The sequence below is a fragment of the Geotrypetes seraphini genome, chromosome 1, assembly GCF_902459505.1.
Source record: "Geotrypetes seraphini chromosome 1, aGeoSer1.1, whole genome shotgun sequence".
In the NCBI taxonomy this organism is placed as follows: domain Eukaryota; kingdom Metazoa; phylum Chordata; class Amphibia; order Gymnophiona; family Dermophiidae; genus Geotrypetes; species Geotrypetes seraphini.
The window spans coordinates 229,025,320-229,049,454 of NC_047084.1; the positions used below are offsets into that span (position 1 = coordinate 229,025,320).

General features: G+C 40.9%; 1 protein-coding gene across 9 annotated transcripts in view; it reads left to right on the plus strand.

Moving 5' to 3' along the window:
• Nucleotides 1-24,135, plus strand: part of ARAP2 (ArfGAP with RhoGAP domain, ankyrin repeat and PH domain 2) — a 402,332-nt gene that overhangs the window by 162,037 nt on the left and 216,160 nt on the right. For all 9 annotated transcript variants that reach the window (XM_033947679.1, XM_033947686.1, XM_033947705.1 and 6 more), the window contains 3 exons: nucleotides 1,842-2,041; nucleotides 15,222-15,307; nucleotides 21,695-21,874. In XM_033947679.1, coding sequence (XP_033803570.1) covers nucleotides 1,842-2,041; nucleotides 15,222-15,307; nucleotides 21,695-21,874 — 466 coding nt within the window. The remainder of the gene's footprint in view (nucleotides 1-1,841; nucleotides 2,042-15,221; nucleotides 15,308-21,694; nucleotides 21,875-24,135) is intronic.

Sequence of the window (24,135 nt, forward strand, 5' to 3'; positions counted from 1 at the left end):
CTCTCATTCTTTACTGGAATGTGTAGATCTATGTTCTATAGTTAATATTACTGAAATGTTTACCCTAAAATTACTGAACACAACAGCAACAGGTAGCAGAATGTACCACTATGGAGCTCAATGATTTTTCCTTTTAAAGAATGTTTGTCATTTTTCTGGATATGATTATGTACATTGTAGTAAACAGAGCTTTCCTCTTCAGACACTGCAGTGCTACTCTCCTGCTGATTGATAACTGCATCCTGGCGGTGTATATAACACTAGTTTTCAAAATGGAAAGTATAAGTATAGAGTGATCCACATTTTAGAAATATCTCTACATGTAAAAAGCAGCATTAATATTTCTTTAACTGAACAGAAACTTCAAACTTTGCTTTTGGATGGCTGGACACTTCCCTTGGCTCACAGCTTTTCTGACACTGCTGCTGTATAACTAAGTATCATCTGTTAAAGCTGTGCCATTATTCGGACATCTTACTAGGGGTCCCAAGCTGACAAAATCTGCCCTTCACAAATGACCAATATTCTCTCTAGGAAGACTCTAGAGTTGTCAAACATCTTACTGCTTCAAGGCGGTTGTTCCCTCATTTCTAGCCACAGTCTTTCCTTTTTAGGCTCCTCCTTCTGTCTTCGGCTCTGAAATTTGTATAGTCCAAACCCCCCTGCACCCCCCCCCACCACTCACCAAATGCACCCCTACTTCTCTACCTATCTTCACTTTTCCTACCTCGTATGCGCTTGTATCAGAATCCAGTTGTTAGTAAAGAGTCCATTTTTTGTACACATACCCAACAAATAAAACTGAATAAGACGAGATTAAATTAAGAAAAATACTAATCAAAATTCCAGAAAGGAGAACATAGACAGATAAATTAATTAATTGTTTGAAGCTAGTTTTGCTTTTTTTTTTAAAAAAAGTAATTATTTAAAGTCCAACAAATAAAACTGTGATGTATAACACTAAAACAGCCAGATGCAGCTAGTTTGCTTTTTAGCTAATTCTGGGCACTGGTGTTTAATGGTAATAATGTTAAATTGCAATAGGTATTTTTATAGGTAAGAAACAGTTATGGAAATAACTCTGCTCTTTTTCATGCTACACTGTATCAAGTACCCTCCTTTACATATACAGTCCAATGTGGAGCAAGAAGGCAGCGGGTATTACGAGGGGCTTCTGAAAAGTTCTCAGCCCATACAATAAAGTTGTGGCAGTTTTCATTGACGGCTATACACTTAGTCCAGCGATTAACCATTTTTTTTTGTTCTGTTGGAAAAATACGGAATGAAAAAAAGTGGAAAATCGCTGGATTAAGTATATAGCCCTTCATGGAGACTGCCCCAACTTTGTTGGCTGGATTGAGAACTTTTCAGTGGCCCATCACACAATGAAACTGTTTACTTTGGGTTGCATTTTCAGCTCCTACATTCAGAAAAAAAAATAAAATGAACATTTTGTGCTAAATAAAATGTATTTTAACCTTGGCCCAAATTCCCATTAATGATTTTTGTCTCTTTAGCTGAAAAACACAAGTATAAAGCATAGCTAAGCAAATCGGCAACCCCCCACCCATAAAAACCAACAACAACCACCTCAAAAAAAAACAACAACTACATGTCATTCTGCACTGTAAAACCTTAAGAATTCAAAAGATGTAATTAGAAGTAACATTAATTAGGCCCAAATGGAAAAACAACTGTATCTTCATATTAAAATGTCTATGGAAAGTAGATTTTACAAACTTCAGTTTCAACCCCTGATGAAACAAATAATGCAACTGCAACCCCTTTTTAATTGGGCTTTAAAATAGAGATCAATAACCTAGAAAAGTCAATCGTTTCAGCTTTACAGCAGAATCGGAAAGAGAGAAACAAGAGTGGATTGAAGCAGTACAACAATCAATAGCGGAAACGCTTTCTGATTATGAAGTAGCCGAGAAGATCTGGTTCAATGAGGCAAACAGGAGATGTGCTGATTGCCAGGCTCCAAATCCTGACTGGGCATCCATCAATCTCTGTGTTGTCATTTGCAAGAACTGTGCAGGTAATTAATGATGATCCCTAGGGATATTAAGGAATGTTATTCTTATGGTTAACTCATATGCGCTTGTATCAGAATCCAGGACAAACTAAAAATAATTCTCTTCTTCTCTCTCTCTCTCTCTTTTAACAGTGATATTTATAAGTCAACCCTTGTAATGTATAAATGAAATTTCTGATATTTTTTTAAGTTAATTCTTTAGATTTGAAAATAGATCATGAAGATAAAATAACAGCATAAAATTTTATTTGTATACCGCGATACATCGTGAAGTTTGATGCTGTTACCAAGAATCAGTTAAAGACCATACATAAGTGATGAGGGTAGAAATACAAACAGCCTAAGAGCAAGACAAGATCAGCGTAGGCATTAGATGTATCTGTGTATGGAGCATTTACAATCATTTGGGGGAAGAGCATACGTAACACTTGGAGAGAGCACAGGGTTTAATGCTCTGCTAGAAACTTATTGAATAGGTATGTTTTTAAGCTTTGTCTATAATACATGTATGATGAAGAGGATCCTATGATGGGCAGTAGCTCCCGGCTAAAGTGAGCTGCTTGGTAGGATAGCAGTTTTGTGATGTAACCTCTTTAGACCTTCCTTGCAGTGAGGGGTAAGAGAAAATGGAATTGGAATTCAGAAGGCAGGCAGGAGAGGTGAACTCAAATACTTCCATCAGGTAGGAGGCCATACAGTGCTTATACATGAATAGGAGTTTTGTACTTAGCCCCAAATTCTGTATATCATGACGTAAGTTGTGCATACGAATCGGTGTGGTCAGACAATTTTTGCACACAACTAATGTATTTTTCGCTCTATAAGACACACCTGACCATAAGAAACACCTACGTGTAGAGGAGGAAAAAACCAAGAAAAAAAATTCAGAACCAAACGGGGTACCCTGTCCCACCGCCCTGCCCTGTACCCTGTCCTCCCTCTGGTGGTCTAGTGGTAGGCTGGCATAGGGCAGGTCTAGTGGTAGGCAGCCCCCTCCCCCCCGGTACCTTTTAAAAATTCTGTTGGTCCAGCACTGTATCAGCAGGAGCTTTCCGCGTTCCTGCCCCTACCTCGCTGGACGGCTGCCTCCTCATCTCTTGCGGCAGAGTGGTGCACAAGGCAGGCGCGAGCTTTTCGCGCACCTGCCTGGTCCCGCGCCACTCCCTGAATGGCTGCCATCACTGAAGCGATGCTAATTGGCACTAATTAGATGTTTCGTGCATAACTTGGTAGGCACATTGATCAAAACGTTATGCTTCAGTTCTAGTGCGTGGATCACAAAAGGGGGCATGGCCAGGGGGAGAACATAGGCGGATCATGGGCATTTCTGAAAGTTATGCACACTGTTATGAATATGTATGAGGAAAGACTATATAGGTTAGGGCTCTTCAGCTTGGAAAAGAGATGATGGGGGGGGGGAGGGATATGATTGAAATCTACAAAATCCTGATTGGTGTAGAATGGGTACCAATGGATCTATTTTTACTGCATCGAGATTTACAAAGACTAGGGAACACTCAATGAAGTTACAAAGTAATACTTTTAAAACCAATAGGAGGCAATACTGCACTGAACACACAGCAGGATCTATGAAATAATTAACACAAAATCTATAAAAGAATTAATGCCACAACCTAATGGGTAAGAAAGATTATGAATTAACCTAAACCTTCTGGCCTCTTTTTTGGGTATTATTCCAAGTAGCAAAATGGCAAAGTCTGCTAATGGCAGACTGGCACAAGGGCCCACAATTCTCCCCAACTCAATCTTTTTTTCCTCAACTTCTCACACACTATCTCCACATGCTTACTCACTAAGTGAGCATGTTGACATGCATGCGTTAGCAAGGGGCCCTCAAGTGAAATTAGCAAATGCTTTTTCAAAACCAAACAGCAACTCAGCATTGGTGTTACGAGGGTCACCTGCTATTGCAGTGTTCCAACCGGACCCAAAAGTTGAGGCCTTCTTCTGTAAACATGGCCCACCACGCCCCCCAGGATGCCTGCTTCAGGCCTTAGCAGACTTGCTGGAAGCCAGCACAGCTCTCTCAGTGCCAGATGCTTTGTGTACTGAACCAGCCTTTGAGCGCTCCTGCAATTTAGCCAGACACTGCTGTTCCGTCAGCATGCGGTCGCTATCTGTTTCTAAAAGATCAGTACGATGTACAACAGCTTGTAAATCCTGGGTAAATTCATCAAAGCATCCCCCAATGTTGTCTAGTTTATAGATTATGAGCTGCAGTTTATGATCCAAGGAGGCCTCCTTAAGTATCACAATTTCTTCCATGACCTCAGCTGTCCACACAGCACTTGCCAAAGGAAAGGAAGGTCCCACAGCATCCACAATTTTAACTTTGGCCCCTTGATTATGGTCCCAATATTTTTTAAGTTGTTTTGTTGCCATCTACTTAGTTCCCTGGCCAGGAAAGCAAAAGTCGAATCTCACTAGCTAGGCTGGTAGAAAAGGATCGTAGATCATTCACTTGAGAGAACTCCTTTTCATAGCTCCCCTCTCCGTTTTTCTTTCAATGCCTCCTTTAATCAGCACAACAAGTTACAGTAGTTTTCTGCATTAACTAACATCTTTCTGATTTCAAAACACTGTGGCCATGACTTTTCCTGCTGATATTTGGGTCTTGAATTTCCCTGGCCTTGGAGAACCTAGTGGTGTTATTACATGGATTGTTTTGACTCAGGATCATAGTGGTGTAACCATGTTCATCAACAGTAACTTGTTGTTACAAATTGGCACCAGCTCGCTGAAAATTTTACAAAATGAACTTGGGAGTGTCAACTCAATGTCGTTTCTCATCAGCATTCAAAAATTTGGGCATCGTCTTGGCTGACAGCTTCTGTATACCCAGCTGCTCATGGATTATACACCTAAAATGTTCATTGGATATCTGTAGTGTCTCAGCAGTTGTTTTAGCCGATATTCACTGATCTGCCAAAATCAGGTCATGGACATGGTCACTTTCAGGAGTTGACACCTTTGAGGCCTTCCAGACCTTACTGCATCTTTGATTTCAGTCTCCATGCTGAAAGTTTGCATACCACTTCTTCACTGTGGAGTATGATGGGCATTTGTCTCCGAGTGTTTGCATCATACATTCATGGATTTCCTTTGGAGCCTTCTTCAGAAATAGGAACTTCAAGACAGCTCAAAGTTACACACTTGAAATTTCCACACTTTGTTGACATGATTCAATCAATGATCTGAAAATGTCAAAACATAGTATTATGATTCTGCAAATTGGTGCTTTGCAAAATAAAATAACACTCTTTTTAGCTACAGTGGCAAAATAACACTCAAAATTTAGGAAGTTGGTTGGGTTGAGAACTTTTTAGCACCCCTCGTACATTATACCTAATGCATACAACAAAACCCCTTCTACTTATCCAGCTGGAGATCCTCTTGAGGAACCGAGACAAGCCTTCAAATGTAATGTTTGAGTTTTTGTTTGCTGACAAGGTTCATCTCCCTTGAACTCTTGTCAGAAGATAGAATGATTTATAGCAGTGGGATTCTCTCCATGTCTTTGACAGCTGCAGTTGGGTCAGTATTTGCAACCTTGGATAACCTTGGAGTGTCTTTGATTCTGACCTCTCATTTTCTATGCACGTCCAACAGACTACTAAAGCTTGTCACTTCTATCTCTATAACATAGTCAAAATTCACCCCTTCCTTTCTGAACACACTACCTGGACACAATTGTCCACACTCTTGTAACCTCATGCTTAAGACTACAGCAGTTTACTTCTAACAGGTCTCCCGCTGAACTGCCTCTCCCCCCTGCAATCGGTGTAAAACTCAGCTGCATGACTTATCTACTGTCAACCTCGCTACACTCACCTTACCCCTCTCCTCAAATCACTTCACTGGCTTACTATCTGCCTCTGCAAACAGTTCAAACTCCTATTACTAACCTACAAGTGTGTTCATGCTGCAGCCCCCCAGGATCTCTCCTTATATGCCTCCCCAAGAGCTTCGTTCCTCAGATAAGCTACTTCTATAGTTACCCTTCTCATCCACGTCCAATTCCAGACTTCGTTACTTTCATCTATCTGCCCCGTATGCCAGGAATAAACTATCTGAGTTTGTCCATCATGCCCTTTCCCTTACCTTGTTTAAAAGCAGACTTAAAACCCACATTTTTTATGTAGCCTTCAATCTATAAACCTACTCCCATCTGCCCACTGCTCACCACTCTACCAGCAGATTAACCATCCCCCTAACTGTATCCCCTCCCTGGCACCCTGTTTGTCTGTCTTTTCTGTTTAGATTGTAAGCTCCTTTGAGCAGGGACTGTCTCCTTTGTGACTTTGTGAAGTACTGTGTACACCTGGTAGCACTCTAGAAATAATAGTAGTAGTAGTAGAAAAATCTTCAAGGCAACCGTTCAGAGTCACTGGTGCGGGAAGTAGACAGGAAGGTGAGGGAGAAAGGAGGGAAACAGAACATGCTGAAGAAAAAGTGGGATATGCTTGGCCACAGGCGCCCCTGAAGCCTTTCTAATTTAGTTGGGGGAGGGGGGAAGAGGGGATGAGAGAGAGGGGGACATGCTGGACTAAAGCTGGTGAGAGGAGCCTGGAGAAACAAATGATTGGTCCAAAAATGGAAAGGGAGGGGGGATGAAAAAAAGAGAGATGGTAGACAATGGGAGGGAGGGAAGAGAAAAGGAGAGATATTGGATGCAGGAAGGGATGGGAGCACAGTTAGGAAGCAAGAGAGAAGTTGGGCTTAGAGGAAGGAGGGAGAGATGTTGAATAATGGGGTAGGAATAGGGAAGAACAGTAGGAAAGAGAGGGACCAAAATTGGATGGGGGAAGAAAGAGGAGAGATATTGAACCATGTAGGGGAGGGGGTGGAGGGAAGAGAGATAGGCCAAAAGATGATAGAGGGAAAGGGACAGGGCAATATGAGGCCATGAGGGGATAGGAGATGCTCAACTACAAGAGTGGAGGGATGGGAGATACTGGAAATGGTGAAATCTTGTGGGAGAGAACAAGGGGAGGGATAGCAAGGAGATGAGTGAGGGGAGGATAGTAAGTACAGAGGTTAAAGTGTGGTTATGAGGTGTAGATGAAATGTAGCAGGGAATAAGCTGGGGAAGGAATGAGATGGGAAATTGGAGCACTAGAGCATGAGAGAAGGAAATAGAAAGTTGTAAAGTTAAAAAGAAAAAGGGTGAAATTTGAGTGGATAGTGGCAGAAAAGAAAAGAAAACAAAAGGAGGAAAGAACTAAAAGGGAATAATCAGTATATCAGAGACAGATTTAGTGAGGGAATGAAACAAGACAGGAGAGATGAGAAAAGCCAAATGGGTAACAGCCACTTGAAAGAGAATTAGTAGAAGACACAGAAAGACAGAAGAAACAAACTGGGACAAACATGATGGAAAAATAAAATGTCCTGATAACAAAGGTAGAAAAATTGTATTTTATTTTGGAGTTTATTAACTGGACTATGTTAACTTTGTATTGTTCAGTGACATAGCCAAACAGCTGATTGGGAGAGAAACTGAGCCCAAAGTGTGTGGGCACCAATTTTCTCATGCTCCCTGCCCAAATGCAAAATATAAATACCTGACTTGGCAGGGATCCATAACCCTCACCAGCTGAAAACCTCTGTCTTTAGTCAGGCAGCTAAATTTCTCCAAGCTCTGCAGCTAGTGGTAGCTCATGGACACTGCCGCTGGCTGCAGAGTGTGGAGATTTCTGATTGCCAGACTGAATGAGGAGGTGGTCTTCAGTTGACTGTAAAGGAGGTAGTTAATTTGTGTGTGTGTTGGGGGGGGGATGTCTTGGCCCAGGATTCATTTTGATTATGCTACCAATCATGTTCAATACAAAAAGAAGTGCACTTCTTTTTTATTTCTCCAGTTTTGCATTACTTGCTGAGTTTTAATTTCTTGGAGTTACCAGTTCAGTGTCTTCGTATTTCTATTTCTGTTTACAGTCCCTTGCTCTGTATTCGGTGATGGTCTATCTATGTTTTGTGTGTGAAGAAGTCATCTCCTTTAAAGCTGTTTTTTTGTGGTAATAATGGCAGATGGAAAGATCGAGGGAGGAGGCAGAGAGAGAAAGATTGAGGGCCCCACTTAATTTTTGCTCTAGGCTCTAGAGCAGGGGTGCCCAACGCGTCGATCGCGATCGACCAGTAGCTCAGGAAGGCAACTCGAGTCGATCGCACTCGTGTTGCCGTCCTGATCTAAGGGCCGATCAGCCTTCCTCTCCAGTGTTCTCCCTAGGGCCTTTTAGCTGGGCGGTCCGCCCAGCTGTCATCTGCCGCTGCTGAACATTAAAAAAAAAACCCCAAAAAAACGGCTTGGAGATTTCAGCCCCTAGCGAACTTATGCTCCGGGCTCTAACGTGTGCGTGCAGGCTTCTCTTCTCTTTCCTCCGAAACCGGAAGTTATGTCCAGGGAGGGGGGGGGGGGAGAAGGGAAGCCTGCACGCACATGTTGAGAGTCCTGAAGCAAGCGTTCGCTACGGGCTAATGCGGGAGACAGGTTAGTGAAGCATTTGTTCTTGTTCCTGTCGGGTCCTGCCTACTTTCTGTTTCCGCGAAGGCAGGACCCAGCAGCATTTCCCCCAATAGGTTGATCACGATCTTGGGCTGATCAGCCTTCCTCTTCCCGACGGCAGAATTGACGTCGGGGAGAGGAATGCTGGTTGGCCGAAGCAGGGAGAGCTTGGGGCCTGTTTTTGGTGGCGTTTGGGTCCTGGTCCCCGATGGTAATGGCAGTGGCAGTGGCTTGGGGGAGGGCAGGGAGAAAGAAAGAAAAAGGGCAGGCAGGGAGACAGAAGGAAAGAAGAGAAACAGAAAAAAATGAAAGGGAGGCAGAGAGAAAGAAAGGGCAGGGAAGAGGAAGGAAAAGTTGGGGGAAGGAATGAGGTCTGGAGGAGAAGAAGCATACAGGCTAAAAGAAGGGAAGAAAGATTGTATGCACAGTCAGAAGAAGAAAGTGCAACCAGAGACTCATGAAATCACCAGACAAGGTAGGGAAAATGATTTTATTTTAAATTTAGTGATCAAAATGTGTCTGAATTTATATCTGCTGTCTATATTTTACACTAAGGTCCCCTTTTACTAAATCGCAATAGAGGTTTTTAGCGCAGGGAGCCTATGAGTGTCGAGAGCAGCGCTGGGCATTCAGCGCAGCTCCCTGCACTTAAAAACTGCTATCATGGTTTAGTAAAAAGGGAGGGGGTATATTTGTCTATTTTTGTATGGTTGTTACTGAGGTGATAGTGTCATCTGCTTTGACCTCTTTGAAAAACCCTGGAATAGGAATGATGATTAACATTTTCTATGCATACAGTGTGCTTTGTGTTTTTTTTAAATTTTATTGTTGGTAGATCATTTTGACTTGGTCATTTAAAAAGTAGCTCGCAAGCCCAAAAAGTGTGGGCACCCCTGCTCTAGAGTGTCTAAAACTCACCCTGCTCCCTTCCCCATGGTCTGGCATCTCTCTCTCCTCTCCCTTTCCTGATCTATCTTCCTTCTCCCTCCCTCACCCCAATTAGGTGCAACATTTCTCTCCTCCTTCCTTCCCTCTGATAGGTACCTCCTCTCTCTTTCTTTGTCATCCCCCTCCCTGTCGGCTACACACTTCACAACTCACTTCTCTTGCTGGCATCGGGTCTTTCTCACTGCTGGTCCACCTACTTTCACAAGGATAGAACCTGGCAGAGCAGCAAGTTGTGAAGGGTGCCACTGCCAGAAGGGGAAGAAGTTCCCGACCATGATGCCAGTCGTCGGAGCATCACATTATGGGCTTCACCTGGGGTGGTCCGCCCCCCCAACCCCCTTGGTACGCCACTAGAGTTTGGTATAACGAGTCCTCCATAGTTTTATATCAGACTATACCTTTTAATGTTAGGTACATCCAGGTGGGTGTCCAGCAGTGCTTTATCCATTCATATGCTCTAAATCCAGCATCAACCCTTCCCTAGTTTGGAGTCAATGTGGACATGTTGGAATTTTCATCCCAGAATGTCAAATCTGCCAAACACAAAAACAAGACAACAAAAACAAACAAAAAACAGAATGTTTGATAGTTTCCAAAACGGGATGGGGAATGAAGCATAGAATGTCATACTGCCTTTCTGTAGGTAGCATCCGTACCTTGAGTAATGCATGTAATTGTTATATTCAGACTGATGCCAAGATTCAAATAGTTGGTTCTGGGATCTTTTGGAAGAATTGGATGCAGGCAGGCATTTGTATATTAGATGATGTTATATCTAATGGGAAACTGCTTGATTTTTCACAACTGCAACAATCATTCGGTACTTCAAAGCCTCAAAATTATAGATGGTTGCAGTTGAAGCAGGCCATTCAGAGTGGGTTCTCTGATTGGCGAAACTTAAAAACTCATTATAGCTTGCAGATCCTATGTGTCCAGACAGATTTTTTAGGGCATCAGGCCGCCAGATGGTATAAATTGATATCTGAATTCTTGAATAAAAGACCAAATAATATTCTTAGAGACATTTGGAGCATTGAGATAAAGCAGTATATTTCTGTGACTCGAAGGCCACAAATTTGGACTTGGAAGATGAAATGTACAGTGTCAGCATCTATGAGACAGACTTGGTTTTTCCTGTTATACAGATCTTTTTGGACCCCTGTTAGGTTACACAGATTAGACAGTTCTAAATCTAATAGATGCTGGCACTGTCATCTAGACATAGGGACACTGGATCATATGTTGTTCTTTTGCCCATTGATTCTCAGTTTTTGGAAATCAATATGGGGACAGATTAATGCAATACTTGAATTTTCATTCCCATTAACATATGAGCTGGTCATGTGCGGAATATTATTACATGTTAAACCCCCCCATAGATCGTTACAAAAGTCGTCATGACTGGGATTGCTATGCAGATGATAACGCATAACTGGAAAAATCATGATCGTCTTAATTTCTCTTTTTGGTGGGTAAATTTATGCTCCACATATAAGAATAAGAAAATGAATGCAAAGTTATTAGGACATGGTCATATATTTAAATTGGTTTGGGAATCGTTGACATCTTTTATGAATGCAGTGTAACTGGATTGTTTTTTTTAAATTTGGTGTACTTCTATTTACATCCAGGGTGGGTGGGTGGAGGGAGGGGATACTTTATTATTATATAAGATAAGGATTTTGAAAGTAAAAATATGTATTATTGATTAACTGATTATTTAATAGAAAGGTGGGTGGAATAAAGATATTGTATGTGTAAAGTTTTTTGGAAAATTAATAAAATATTTTTTTAAAAATAAAGAATGTCATACTGCCTTTCTGTAGGTATATGGTGCATCTGTACCTTGAGTAATGTATGCAGTTGTTATATTCAGACTGATACCAAGTTCAGTGGTTAAAATAAGGCAACATTTTTTGCTGTTCTAACTTCAGCTACTTACTTAACTGGGGATCGGTAGCATGGCATGTTGCTACCACTTGGGTTTCTACAAGGTACTTGTGACCTGGATTGAGCATTGTAGAAATAGGATACTGAGATAGATGGAACATTGGTCTGACCCAGTATGGCTATGCTTATGTTCTTATGTAATATCCAAATAGAAGGAGAGATACTCTAAAGATCCAATAATGGTGGAAAACATACACACTCCAATCAAACCACTCATCAATACAAAGAGAAAAAAGCCTCAGAAGTACCAGTGTAACGCTATGAATACTAGTTTGCATCCTATTATGGGACTAATTTCTTTCATCAGCAAAAAACCTCCTATTATTAGACTGGCTGGCTGAATACATTCAAAAATGAACTAAGCAAGCAGACTTAACTTTGTTAATCCTGACGGGAAACACATTTCACTGATGGCTTTATCGAGGGATCTAATAGTGCTGCATCTAGAATCAAAGAACAAGAAAAAAATGTGTGATTTCAAAGACCGTGCTTATAGAGAAGTAAAACTATTATTCTAATGACTTTGTCAGAGAATTCAAAAAATAAATATCAATAGCCATGTTATTTCAAAGGCTATATTATACCACTAACCGTTTAAGTTCTGATTCCTTCCAAGCTCCAACCTCAGACTGCCCTAGTACTAACTGTACAATGCAAGGGAAGTTATTACAGTTAGAAGCACTCTTTCGTTAAGTGCCTTTGAATATCAGCAGTTAGGCAAGAACAGGCAATTTAACCTGCCTAGTTAAATTGCTTTGAAAATTGACTAGTATTTGTCTAAGTTCCAATTAGAGGAAATTTCAAATACTATATGACAAATTATGGGCAAAGATCAAAATAATCATCACTGAAACTACTCAAAAGCATGTGCCATACAAGAAGCCAGTACGTCGTAGAAACTGGTTAACTACAACCACCCTCCAAATCACTAATAAGAGGAGAGAAGCAAAGGTTAAAGGCAGGTTGAATGAGGTGACTCAATGCTGATTTCCAAAGAGCAGTCAGAGAAGACAAGAACAACTTCCTGAATGCTTGATGCATGAACCTCGAAGAAGCATATAAGAAGGGCCACACCAGAGAATTATTTGCCGTTGTGAAACAAGTGAAAAAGCATTTTTCAGCACGCCAATCAACAATTAAAGACTGCGATGGGAATGAAATTAGCAACCAACAGGACATCAAGCAGAGATGGAAAGCATACACAAAAGAATTATACATTAGCACCAGCATTGACTACCCTGAAGAGCTTGGGGGTTAAGAGGAAGCAGAACCAGACCTATTGGAAAGTGAAGTGAATTGGGCGCTGAGGCAGCTGTCAAACAACAAAGCCCCTGGCATTGGTGGAATCCCTGCAGAGTTTCTCAAACCAGTCCCAAGAGCTACACTGACAGCACTGTGCCAGAAGGTCTGGAGGTCCTGCACAAAGCCAAGATCAGTTTTTAATTCACTGCTGAAGAAAGGCAACATCAGGAACTGTACCAACTATAGAACAATCACCCTGATCTCCCAGCAAGGTGCTTCTTAAGATCATCCAGAGGCGCTTGGGCAACATCCTTGATCAAGAACATCCTGTTGCATAAGCTGGATTCCGTAAAGGCAGAGGGAACCATGATCACATTGTAAACCTGAGGTGGATCATAGAAAAGGTGGCGGAGTACCAGAAGAAGCTCTACCTGTGCTTTATTGATTATTCCAAGGCTTTTGACTGTGTTAAACATGAGAAGCTTTGGAAAGCACAAAGTAAGGTAGGAGTGCCAGCACACCTGATCAGGTTAATCAGATCACTCTACTACGATCAAGAATCTACAGTGCGAACCAGGCATGGAGATACAGAATGTTTCAATATCAAAAAGGGTACAAGATAAGGATGCATCCGCTCTTCTTTTCAACCTCTATGCAGAAATAATCATGAGGAAGCTGGGCTTAGTTGATTTGAGTGTTGGGTGAAAATAGGTGGAAGAACCATCAGCAATCTGAGATATGCAGATGATACTGGCAGAGAGTGAGAAGGACCTCAAGAAGTTGATCCTGAAGCTGAAAGAAGAAAGCAAGAAGATGGGACTTTACCTTAACATCAAGAAGACTAAAATTATGACTACCACCAACAAGTAAATCCACATAAAGATTAACAATGAAGAAATAGAAGTGGTTGACAATTTTGTTTTCCTTGGGTCCCTTATTGATCTCAGTGATGGTTCAACAGCAAAGATCAAGCGTTGGTTAGCACTGTGATGTGCAGCTATGGTGAGCATGGACCAAATATAGAAGTGTAAGGACGTCTCAGCCACCATCAAACAGATTGATCACTGCTATTGTGTTCCCAAGCACGACATATGGCTGTGAGAAATGAACACTCATGAAAGCAGATAGAAGAAAAATTGACACCTTTGAGCTGTGGTGCTGGAAAAGACTTCTACAAATCCCATGGACAGCTAGGATCACCAGCAAAGATGTTCTTGATCATATAAACCCAGAGTTGACACTGGAAGGCAAGATTACCAGACATAAACTGACCTATTTTGGACTTGTGATGAGGGCGAATTCACTAGAAAAGGAAGTGCTATTTGGAATAGAAACATAGAAAGATGACGGCAGAAAAGGGCTACAGCCCATCAAGTCTGCCCCCTCTTCTGACCCACCCATCAAGTCTGGGTGGGAATGGTCAGTGGGAAAAGGAAGCAGGTGAGACCAAAGGCTTGTTGGCTGGATACCATCAAGAATAACATGGGAATGAACATCAAACAATTGAAGGCGTGGGATAGGCACATGGGATCTCTCAGAGAGAAGAGATAATGGTTACTGCAGATGGGCAGACTAGATGGGCCATTTGGCCTTTATCTGCCATCATGTTTCTATATTTCTGTGAAATAATCCATAGAAAACAAGGAAGCATGGCAAAGACTGGTCTACAGAGTATCCAAGGGTCAGACATGATTGGATAGCAGTAGTAGTATATGACATGAAGAATCTTGCTATAACTTTCTGTGGGAAGGAAGTATTAGATAATTAGCCTGTGGTGATCACAACTTATGAGAAGGCCAATATTGAAGAATAGCATGCAAATACGATGAAATTCCTGTGTAGAAAGCCTGGTGAGCCAGAATAAGGATCTTAAATATAATTTGTTACACTATATGTGATCAGTGTAGTGAAGAACTAACATGATGATATCTTTTAGCATCATAAATATGGGAGATGGGGAGAAGATGAACCTGAAGCAGCAGACAGGACAAAGGAAGAGCAGAGTCATTGGAGAAAGACAGAAATATGATAAGAGTTGGGAAAGATTATAGAATAAGGATGATAGCAAGTGATGGAGGGAACACAGGTGAGAGTGAAAGTGAAAGATATGGGAGGGATCAAAGCAATCAAGAGAGATCCAAGTAACAGCAAGATCAATAAGCTAGCAAACAAGAGATGAATTCTATTGTTTTGTTAAAATTCCATATATATAATAATTCCTCTTGGTGTGTCCCCTAGATCTGAGGACTTTAAAAGTCAATTCATGAATGTAAGAGTATAACTTTCATCATTTCCCTAGTATACTTTAATTTAGGTTGGCATTAAAAATAATCACAATTCCAAATAGCTTTAATATGTTTCATTTTTCATTTGCTGAATTAAAAGGTCTACTTTCTAATACAGGGATTGACCTGAAGAATAAGGGCTTGCATATACAGTATAGAGCCCTAGAACTAGCAAGCACAGTTAATAAAAATACCATAAATTAGGTTAATAACTTTACTTATTATTTTCCAGGGCAGCACAGATCTCTTGGGCCTAAAATGTCAAAAGTGCGAAGCCTAAAAATGGATGCCAACATTTGGAGTAATGAACTTGTTGAGGTATGGAAGCAAAAGCTCTTTTCTTTTACTTGGCTTTACCATTGGATGACCTCATCTTTAAAGAAAAATCTTGAATATAGCATGGAATCAATAAAAGCAGATAGCAAATCTGTATAATCTCTGTAATCGGCTCGGTAATGGTTTATACTGCTTTTTGGCAAAGTACAATTTTTTGCAAAGCGTTGAAAAGCTTTCTGCTTGCCAAAATGAACCCTTTTCAATTATTCACTTCAGGGCCATGCAGCACTGAAAGACAATGAAGGCAATGCTGAAAAAAAAAGTGTCTTAATTAAAACCAGGAAAAAGTTTCTGAGGGAAGAGTATAAATTAAAGTTGCTGAATTGCTAGCAAGTTATGCATAATTTATCTATGTTAATTACTTTATTGACCCATGAGCGATAATCAAAGAAGCTTCCGTGTTTTGTGGCTGTAAGCACACACATCTCAGAAATATTAACCCTGCAGTTACAGTACTGCTGTTTGTGTTTATTTGCCACTCACCATTAGTTTACTTATGCCTAATTTTTTTGTTAAGATATATTTTTTGTCCGCAATTATAATTTCTTTGGAAGTAGTTATTGCTTTACACCCATAACAAACATTTGGAGCTCTTTTACTAAACTGTGATAGTTTTTGCAAATTTTAATGTGTGATAAGTGCTAAGCCTGTACAATACAGGGAAAATAAAAAAAACAACTGTGGAGTGACGATGTTCCTAAATGGACTTTATTTGAAAGTGTCAAAGTTCCAAAGGTACACTGAAATCATCCACATAAAATAATTCCATCCACATAAAAATAAATCATCCACATAAGAGCCTTAAAGGACCTAGTACGCTAGGGATACAGGACCCTTTCCATTGCAAATGCAAGCAGTGTCTCACTTCCGGCTCACCACACAATTGTTTCCCACCTACTCATCTTTATAGGACCCCCAGGGACCCCTGAAGAAGACTTTTTGTCAAAACGCGGACCGTGTTGGGTCCTGCATCCCTAGCGTACTAGGTCCTTTAAGGCTCTTATGTGGATGATTTATTTTTATGTGGATGGAATTATTTTATGTGGATGATTTCAGTGTACCTTTGGAACTTTGACACTTTCAAATAAAGTCCATTTAGGAACATCGTCACTCCACAGAGTTTTTTGGTTTTCTCTGGATTTTCTTCTTTGTAGATATTTCGGGGTCAATTCCTTTTGTTTTTTGCTTGTACAATACAGGGGGCAGGTCCTGCATCTACCCTGCAGTTACCACACAAGGCAAACAGTTACTGCTGGCCCACTGTGTTACAGGCAGCACTTAATAATGCAGGTACCTAGTAACAGTGGGTTCCAGCCCACTGGTTAAAAAAAAGGATAACACAGAACACTTCTTTGATATCACCATATCTCTCTGATTACATGCCCTCACCTAAATCAAGGAACCCTCCCCCATCACATTCCCCACATCAAGGAACCCCCCAATTCTATCCAGACACCCTCTGGTTCCTTCCTCAAATACAAGCCCCCACCCCTGACTTCTCAAGACCCTTCTTCTGCCACTACCTCCCTGCCTCCTTCCCAGTTCTCAGGGGCTGATGCATACAATCTGAGCCACATGAAAAACTAAACCACAAGGCAAAAGTGGAAAAAAAAACGATATAGCACCATTCTGTGCAGGCTGTTGAACTACCAAATGATGCAGGAGGCTAAGCCAAGACCACAAAGCAAAGTCACACACCACTGTCACAAACTGCAGACTAGACCAAGGCAGCCAATCTCTCCACCGCCGCCAGCACAAGTCGGCCTTCATTCGCAACACCAGATCCTCTAACAGTTGATCAGGCCAATGGGCCGCCACCACAGCTCCAGATTCTCCGACATCCAAATCCAACCAATGGGCCACCACTGAAGTAAACTCCGCCCCAACATGAAGGGCAGTGCCCAACACCATGACATCTGATAATCTGCAGCAGGAGAGAATCCAACACACTGCATGCCGTTCATCTTATGCCGAGCAGCCAAACCACCAGACAAATAGAGGTGGCCATAGCCCAACACAGCTGGCAAGTAAGTTGTATGATTTCTGCCATTAATGGTCAAACAAAGGAGGGCCCATTAGAAGGAAAAATAATGATCGAGTAATCATTTGGACTGGCTAAAAAACAAACAAAGTAACCCAAAATAGCAAAAGCTAAGTGAAATGATGCAAAAAGAACTAAAAATAAATAAAACCAAAAAAAGGTGAGAGGCATCACATTTACAACCTAGGCAGGCGCCATCTTAAAAAAAAAAAAAATAAGTCATCTGTGTTTTCTGCTCCCAGATTATTATTTAGTTATTATTTATTCATTTAAAAATGTATATACTGCATAAAACTATGCAGTTAACATATTGATTACACACATAATATACTAATTGCCCTTTAGTCACATGGATATGAACAATGTACAGACATCTTATCAATTAAACATTCAGCAATAAAACTGTAACAAGTTAAAACCCAGATATTTGTTGGCACTGTATCTTACAGGAAAAAATAGAAGTAGCAACGTTTTCATAGGAAAGCATTAACAAAGAGCTGTGTTTTCAACATTTTCTTAAAATTGATCTTTCTAACACAGAATCGCAATATGCCTTGCAGAGCATTGCAGAGTTTGACACCCGCTACTGACATCATTGATGCTCCAATTCTAACATGAATGATAGACATCCTCCCCTCTAAACTCAATTTCATAGTGCTTTCAGACCTTAGATTTTTAAATTATGTATGTAATTCTGTAAACCATTTAATTTTAAACGGTATAGACATTTTTAAAATAAATAAATTTCAAACAATTCTTGTAGTACCCTTGGAGCAATATGGTACAATATCTGATGGATGATTGCAATGATCTTAAAATGTACTCTTTGTTGAATGGGCAGCCAGTGTAACTGTTTCAATATAGGAGATATATGTGAGCTCCTCAGAACCCCTGTAATCAATTATGTAGCAGTTGGCATCTTTAAGCAAAACCAAAAAACACTGTGGAAAGACGATGTTCCTGAAATAGACTTTATTATTAAAAATATATATATAAAAGTCAACATAGCAATCCACATAAAAACCTTAAGGGAACATTGGACCCAACACGGGCCGTATTTCGACAAGAGAGTCTTCCTCAGGGGTCCCTGCTAGTCCTAGGGTGGAAATTAGTGGAAAAGCTAGAATCCAAAAGTACCAATGTGTAAAAGCTCCGCATGAACCTCGATGCAAAAACAAATTCTATAATTGCTATCATTGAAACTTGCATTTATATCCAATCCAATTAAACATTAAGGGGTCCTTTTATCAAGCTGCGGTAGGGGTTTAACGTGCGTAATACCGCGCGTTAAACCGCCTGCCACGCTAGCCGCTAATGCCTGCATTGAGCAGGTGTTAGTTTTTTAGCCGGCCGCAGGGATTAGCACGTGATGAAATGTCCGACGCGCTAACCCCGCTAGCGCGGCTTGATAAAAGGAACCCTAAGTTTAGATTTTATATTGTGGCCATTCTCTATCCTTTTATGTAACAATATTTAAAGGATAATTTTATGAGTATATGTAACAATTTTATTTTAATTATGACCCGAGGTTTGTGTTAGAGCAGGGACCTCCTCGAGGGCCGCAATCCAGTCGGGTTTTTAGGATTTCCCCAATGACTATGCATTGAAAGCAGTGCATGCACATAGATCTCATGCATACTCATTGGGGAAATCCTGAAAACCCGACTGGATTGCGGCCCTCGAGGAGGGACTTTGAGACCTTTGTGTTAGAGGGACATCCTCTTTTGCTGGCCATGTGATAAATTAGTATACACTATATATTTTTTTTAATTTTTAAAGTATATGCTCTCATACATTACATCAGAATTCACTTGATGACATTTTTTTTTATACAGAGTAAAGTTTAGCATGGATGTTGGCTTTTAAATTCCATGGCGTTCTCCTATTTCTGGTTCCATTAGATTTGTCTCAATTCTGTCTTAGGTTCAGAGTACATCTCTTGAAGTTAAGCCTCATGATACACATGCTTTTATCATCCTCTCTTGCTCACATACACTTCACATTTCATATAGTAATGAATTGATATCACTTTTAGTCGGCTTTTTTGATCGCTATTCACATAGAACACTCTTTCATTACACCATGAAGTACAGTAAAGTCTTTTTTTTTTCATTTTCAAAGCATATTGCATGGTTGTTCTGCATAGTGGATGTCGCATGCACTTTCCATCTCACCATTCTGCTTCAGATACTTTGTTGTACAATACAACTTCTATTGTCTCATTTTCTTAAAGGACTTCTGAGGAATGCAGATGATGCCAAAATACGGATCAAGTTGAATCCCTTTGTACACCATTCAATACTTTTGATATGCTATCTCATTTTTTGAGATAGAATAAAATACAGTGGTGCCTCGCATAACGGACGCCTCGTACAGCGAACGCTGCGCATAACGAACTTTTTGTCTTGCTCCCTATAACGAACTTCGTTTCACACAACGAAGTCGCCCGAGGGGCCCGGGGGGGGGGGGCGGAACTACTCTCGCCGAAGCCGGGAACAGCAGCACCCTCCTGTCTGAATGCAGTGTTCCATCATCTCCCTCCACCTTACCTTAGATGCCGAGTTTTCCGGCTTTCTTTTTCGGCCAGCCACACACTTTCAAAGAGCAGCACATGCGCGCATGCTCTGTTGTTCAATCTTCTCCTCTGACGCAACCGGAAACCGGAAGTTGCAGGAGAAGAGAACATTGATCAACTTCAGCAGCTGCGCGTGCACAGCTTTTTGAAAGCGTGCGGCTGGGTGAAAAAGAAAGCTGGCAAACTCTGCATATAAGGTGAGGTGGAGGGAGGGAAATGTAGGGCTGCAGAACGAATTATTTTCTTTTACATGTATTCTTATGGGAAAACAGGGCTGCAGAACGAATTATTTTGTTTTACATGTATTCTTATGGGAAAACGCGTTTCACACAACGAACGTTTCACATAACAAACTTGCTCCTGGAACGGATTAAGTTCGTTGTGTGAGGCACCACTGTAATGTGGTCTCCCCTTCAGGGGGGATTGCTGCGTGGCAGGGGAGGTTGGCAGGGTGTTTCAGGGGTGTTCTGACAGGAGGGGTGTGGGCATCCCTCCTGCCTATAGTGGTTGGGTGGGGGGGGGTGTTTCGGGAGGAGGTGTTCTGATAGGAGGGAATAGGCATCCCTCCTGCCTATCGTGGTTGGATGGAGGGGTGTTTTGGGGAGTTCAGGCAAGAGGAATTAGGCACTCCTCCTGCTGGTGGATGCTTTCACCGGAGGGGGGTGTTTCAGGGGCTCCCTGCTGCTTCAATTGCCGCTGAACTGATCTTCGCAGGGAGATTCCCTTGCTGCGATCAGCTCAGCAGCAAAGCCATTCTCTAATCGGCACCTGTAATATAGATGCTGGTTAGAGAATTGGAGTGGTTAGGCAGGGTTATGTGGGATTAGCAATTCTATATAGGATGCCGGTGCGTGATTCTGAAAAGCTGCTTAGGTGGCTGCTGAGACCAGGTGCCTATACAGAATCCAGCCCTTAGTGTACAGGTTAAATTTGCCGTAGTTACAGTGCAGGATTTTTCAATACAAGTTTTCCTAATGTGACACATACTGGGATCTGGTACCAATATACATTTCTTTGTAATCCATCTTTATGCTAAATATCATCATAACAGACTGGCAGCTTGAATAAACATGAAGAGGTTATAGGCATTTGGACTACATTATCTTCCCAATATTACACATGCCAATTATAGGCAAAGGGGTTGGGATTTGATGGACTGCCTTTCAGAAGTTACTATCAAAGCAGTTTACATATTATTTTGTACCTGGGGCAATGGAGGGTTAAGTGACTTACACACGAGTACAAGGAGTTACAGTGGGAATCAAATGTGGTCCCTTGTACTCAGATCACTGAACTAACATTTAGGCTACTCCTCCACTCCTATGACATGAGCAGAGCTGAAATACATAGGCAGGATAGTGTTGCCATGACCTGTGATGTACATATTTGGGCATGACAGGACTGTTATTTAGTGCTGCTGCTATAGAGCCACATTCATTAGACACATTTACATAAAATGAAAGATAAAAAATGTTTTTCACATAAGAGTTATGGCAAACACATGCAAATCAAAATTTATGACAAATCTATTCAATAGATTACAAATGATATTAAAATAACATGAGATAAATTACTGGTATTTTGTAATCTTACAGATCAAGTTGTTTTGCCTGTGTATAATTTATTTACCAGAAGTATCTTGCTTTTCTCTTTTGGATATTTGATTCTTTGACAAATAACACAAATAATTTAGGAATACAGGTATATGTATATATATATATATTTATTGTCTATTCCCTCTTTTTTATGTCAGTTATTTATTGTTGTTGGAAATAAGAGTGCAAATGTTTTTTGGGAAGCAAATCTCCAATCAGAAGAGAAGTTACATATGGATTCTCCACCAGAACAAAGAAAAACATTTATTATACAAAAATACCAGGAAGGGAAATTTAGGAGAAAAATTGTGGCCTCTACTCCCCAGCAACTGAACCAGGTATAGCTAAATTCAAATTATGTCTAATATATATTAACATTATTCTCCCCTTTTTAAAGCTGGTGGGAAAGCATTTTGGTCAATGTTCAGATGGCAAAGTTAGACCCGGATATTAAATGCAGTGCCATATCCGGGATATCTGTAAGTTATGCAGGTATGGCTGATATTTTGTGCTGTACCTGCTTAACTAACTGGGCAAAGTTAGGATTGCAATGTACGTGGTTCTACTTGCTTGGTTAGCTATGTTCATATCAGCATAATTTCCAGGACCACCCTGATCTGACTCTTGGACTGCCCCTCAACTGGCCTGTTTCACTATGGCTGATCAAGCGCTTATTCAGTGGGAGCTGCTGAGTTGAGCTCTGGAACTCATTACCTAGCAACTGGTAAAAACAGTCAATGTACTCTGATTTTAAAGAAGGAAAAACACTTTTAAGGTAGACCTGGAGAAAGCCACTGATTATCTCTGGGGTTAAATAGCAAAATGTTGTTCTTAATATTCAAAACACTCAACAACCAACCAGAATTCCTGAATAGCATCTTAATCTGCTATACCCCTACTAGAATACTCTGATCACAATTACAAAGTCTTTTAACCATTCCATATATCCGCTTCCTTAGTACTACACGAACAAAACTTTTCAGTCATAGCCTCTACTCTCTGGAACACAATGCCCCCAGATTTACGGGACAAAACTGTATTAGAACCTTTCAAAGGAAAACTAAAAACGTTTCTATTTACATTACATTACATTAGGGATTTCTATTCCGCCTGTGCCTTGCGGTTCTAGGCGGATTACAATAAAGATGATATCTGGGCATTTCCAGTAGAATTACATTACAGGAGAAGAGTAGATTACAAGTAACAGTGAAGAGTTACAATACATTCAATATCGCAGCAGATATAACATAGCCACGGATTACAATAAAGAAGATATCTGGGCATTTCCCGTAGAAATTACATTACAGGAGAAGTGTTAATTACAGGTAATAGTGAAGAATTACAGTACATTCAATATCACAGGAGATGTTACATAGCAACTGAGTCAATTTACAACTGGTGGAGAATAAGAATTACAATATATTCTAGATTACAAAAGATGTTACATGAGCTGAGTCAAGTTTCTTCGGATGGAGAGTAGCATCATATGCCTATAAGTGGAGGTGTATTTATTGTTTTGATGATTGCATGATGTTGGTTAATTAATGTTGATGATATGGACAGTAGGGGTGTTTAGTTTGGATGCCTTTAACCTCTAATATACTTTAATTTCTATTTCGTTACCCCAATTTTATAATTTTTGCATATGTATAACCGCCTAGAAGTTTGATAGGCGGTATAGCAAATCTTATTAAAATTTGAAACTTGCTACTTTTGGAGGTTCTGCTAGGGTCTTGGGTTCAGTGTTGAAGGCAGGATACTGAGCTAGATCGACCCTTGATCTGATCAAATCTGACTATTCTTATGCAGATCATACCTATTATCCACCGCAAACCCTTCCCAGCGCTAAAATAAAAAAAAATCTGTTTTTTAGTGCATGGTAGTATATACTGATCCCAAAACTTCCTCAGGACATCTGAGCATGCCCCACAGTAGTGCTCTTTAACCTGTGATAAGCAAGAAGCTTAATACTACTACTACTACTACTACTGCTTATCATTTCCATAGTGCTACTAGACGCACACAGCACTGTCCATTAACATGACAGAGACAGTCCCTGCTTGAAAGAGCTTACAGTCAGTAGCCACATGCACAGTTCCCACCCACCTATTCCCACCTGAACAATTCCCATCTAGTTCAATTCCCACCTGGACGGTTCCCCCCACCTCGGTACTGCTCTGGGTATCACTGTACTGTGTACAGCCCCCAAGTGTTAGGGGCAGACTCTGAATATGTGCAGCCCCTGAGTGCTAAGGTTAAGAGGAGATCCCAAGTGTTGGGGTAAGGTTTTTTTGTGTGGAATGGGTGTGTGGAGGGGAATAGTCTATTATGAGTAGGTGGGAATTGACCTAGGTGATCATTTTCCAGGTGGGAATTGGTGGGTGGAAACTGTCAGGTGGAAATTACCGTATTTTTCACTCCATAAGACACACTTTTTCCCCCCCAAAAGTGGGTGGAAATAAGGGTGAGTCTAATGAGCGAATACCACAACCCCCACCTGTTTTTAATCGTGGCGCTTCCCGCGTTAGATGGCTGCAGCAGTGAACCGCCCTCCCGTGCCTGTTTTTAATGTCAGCGCTTCTCTCGCTGGAAGGCTGCG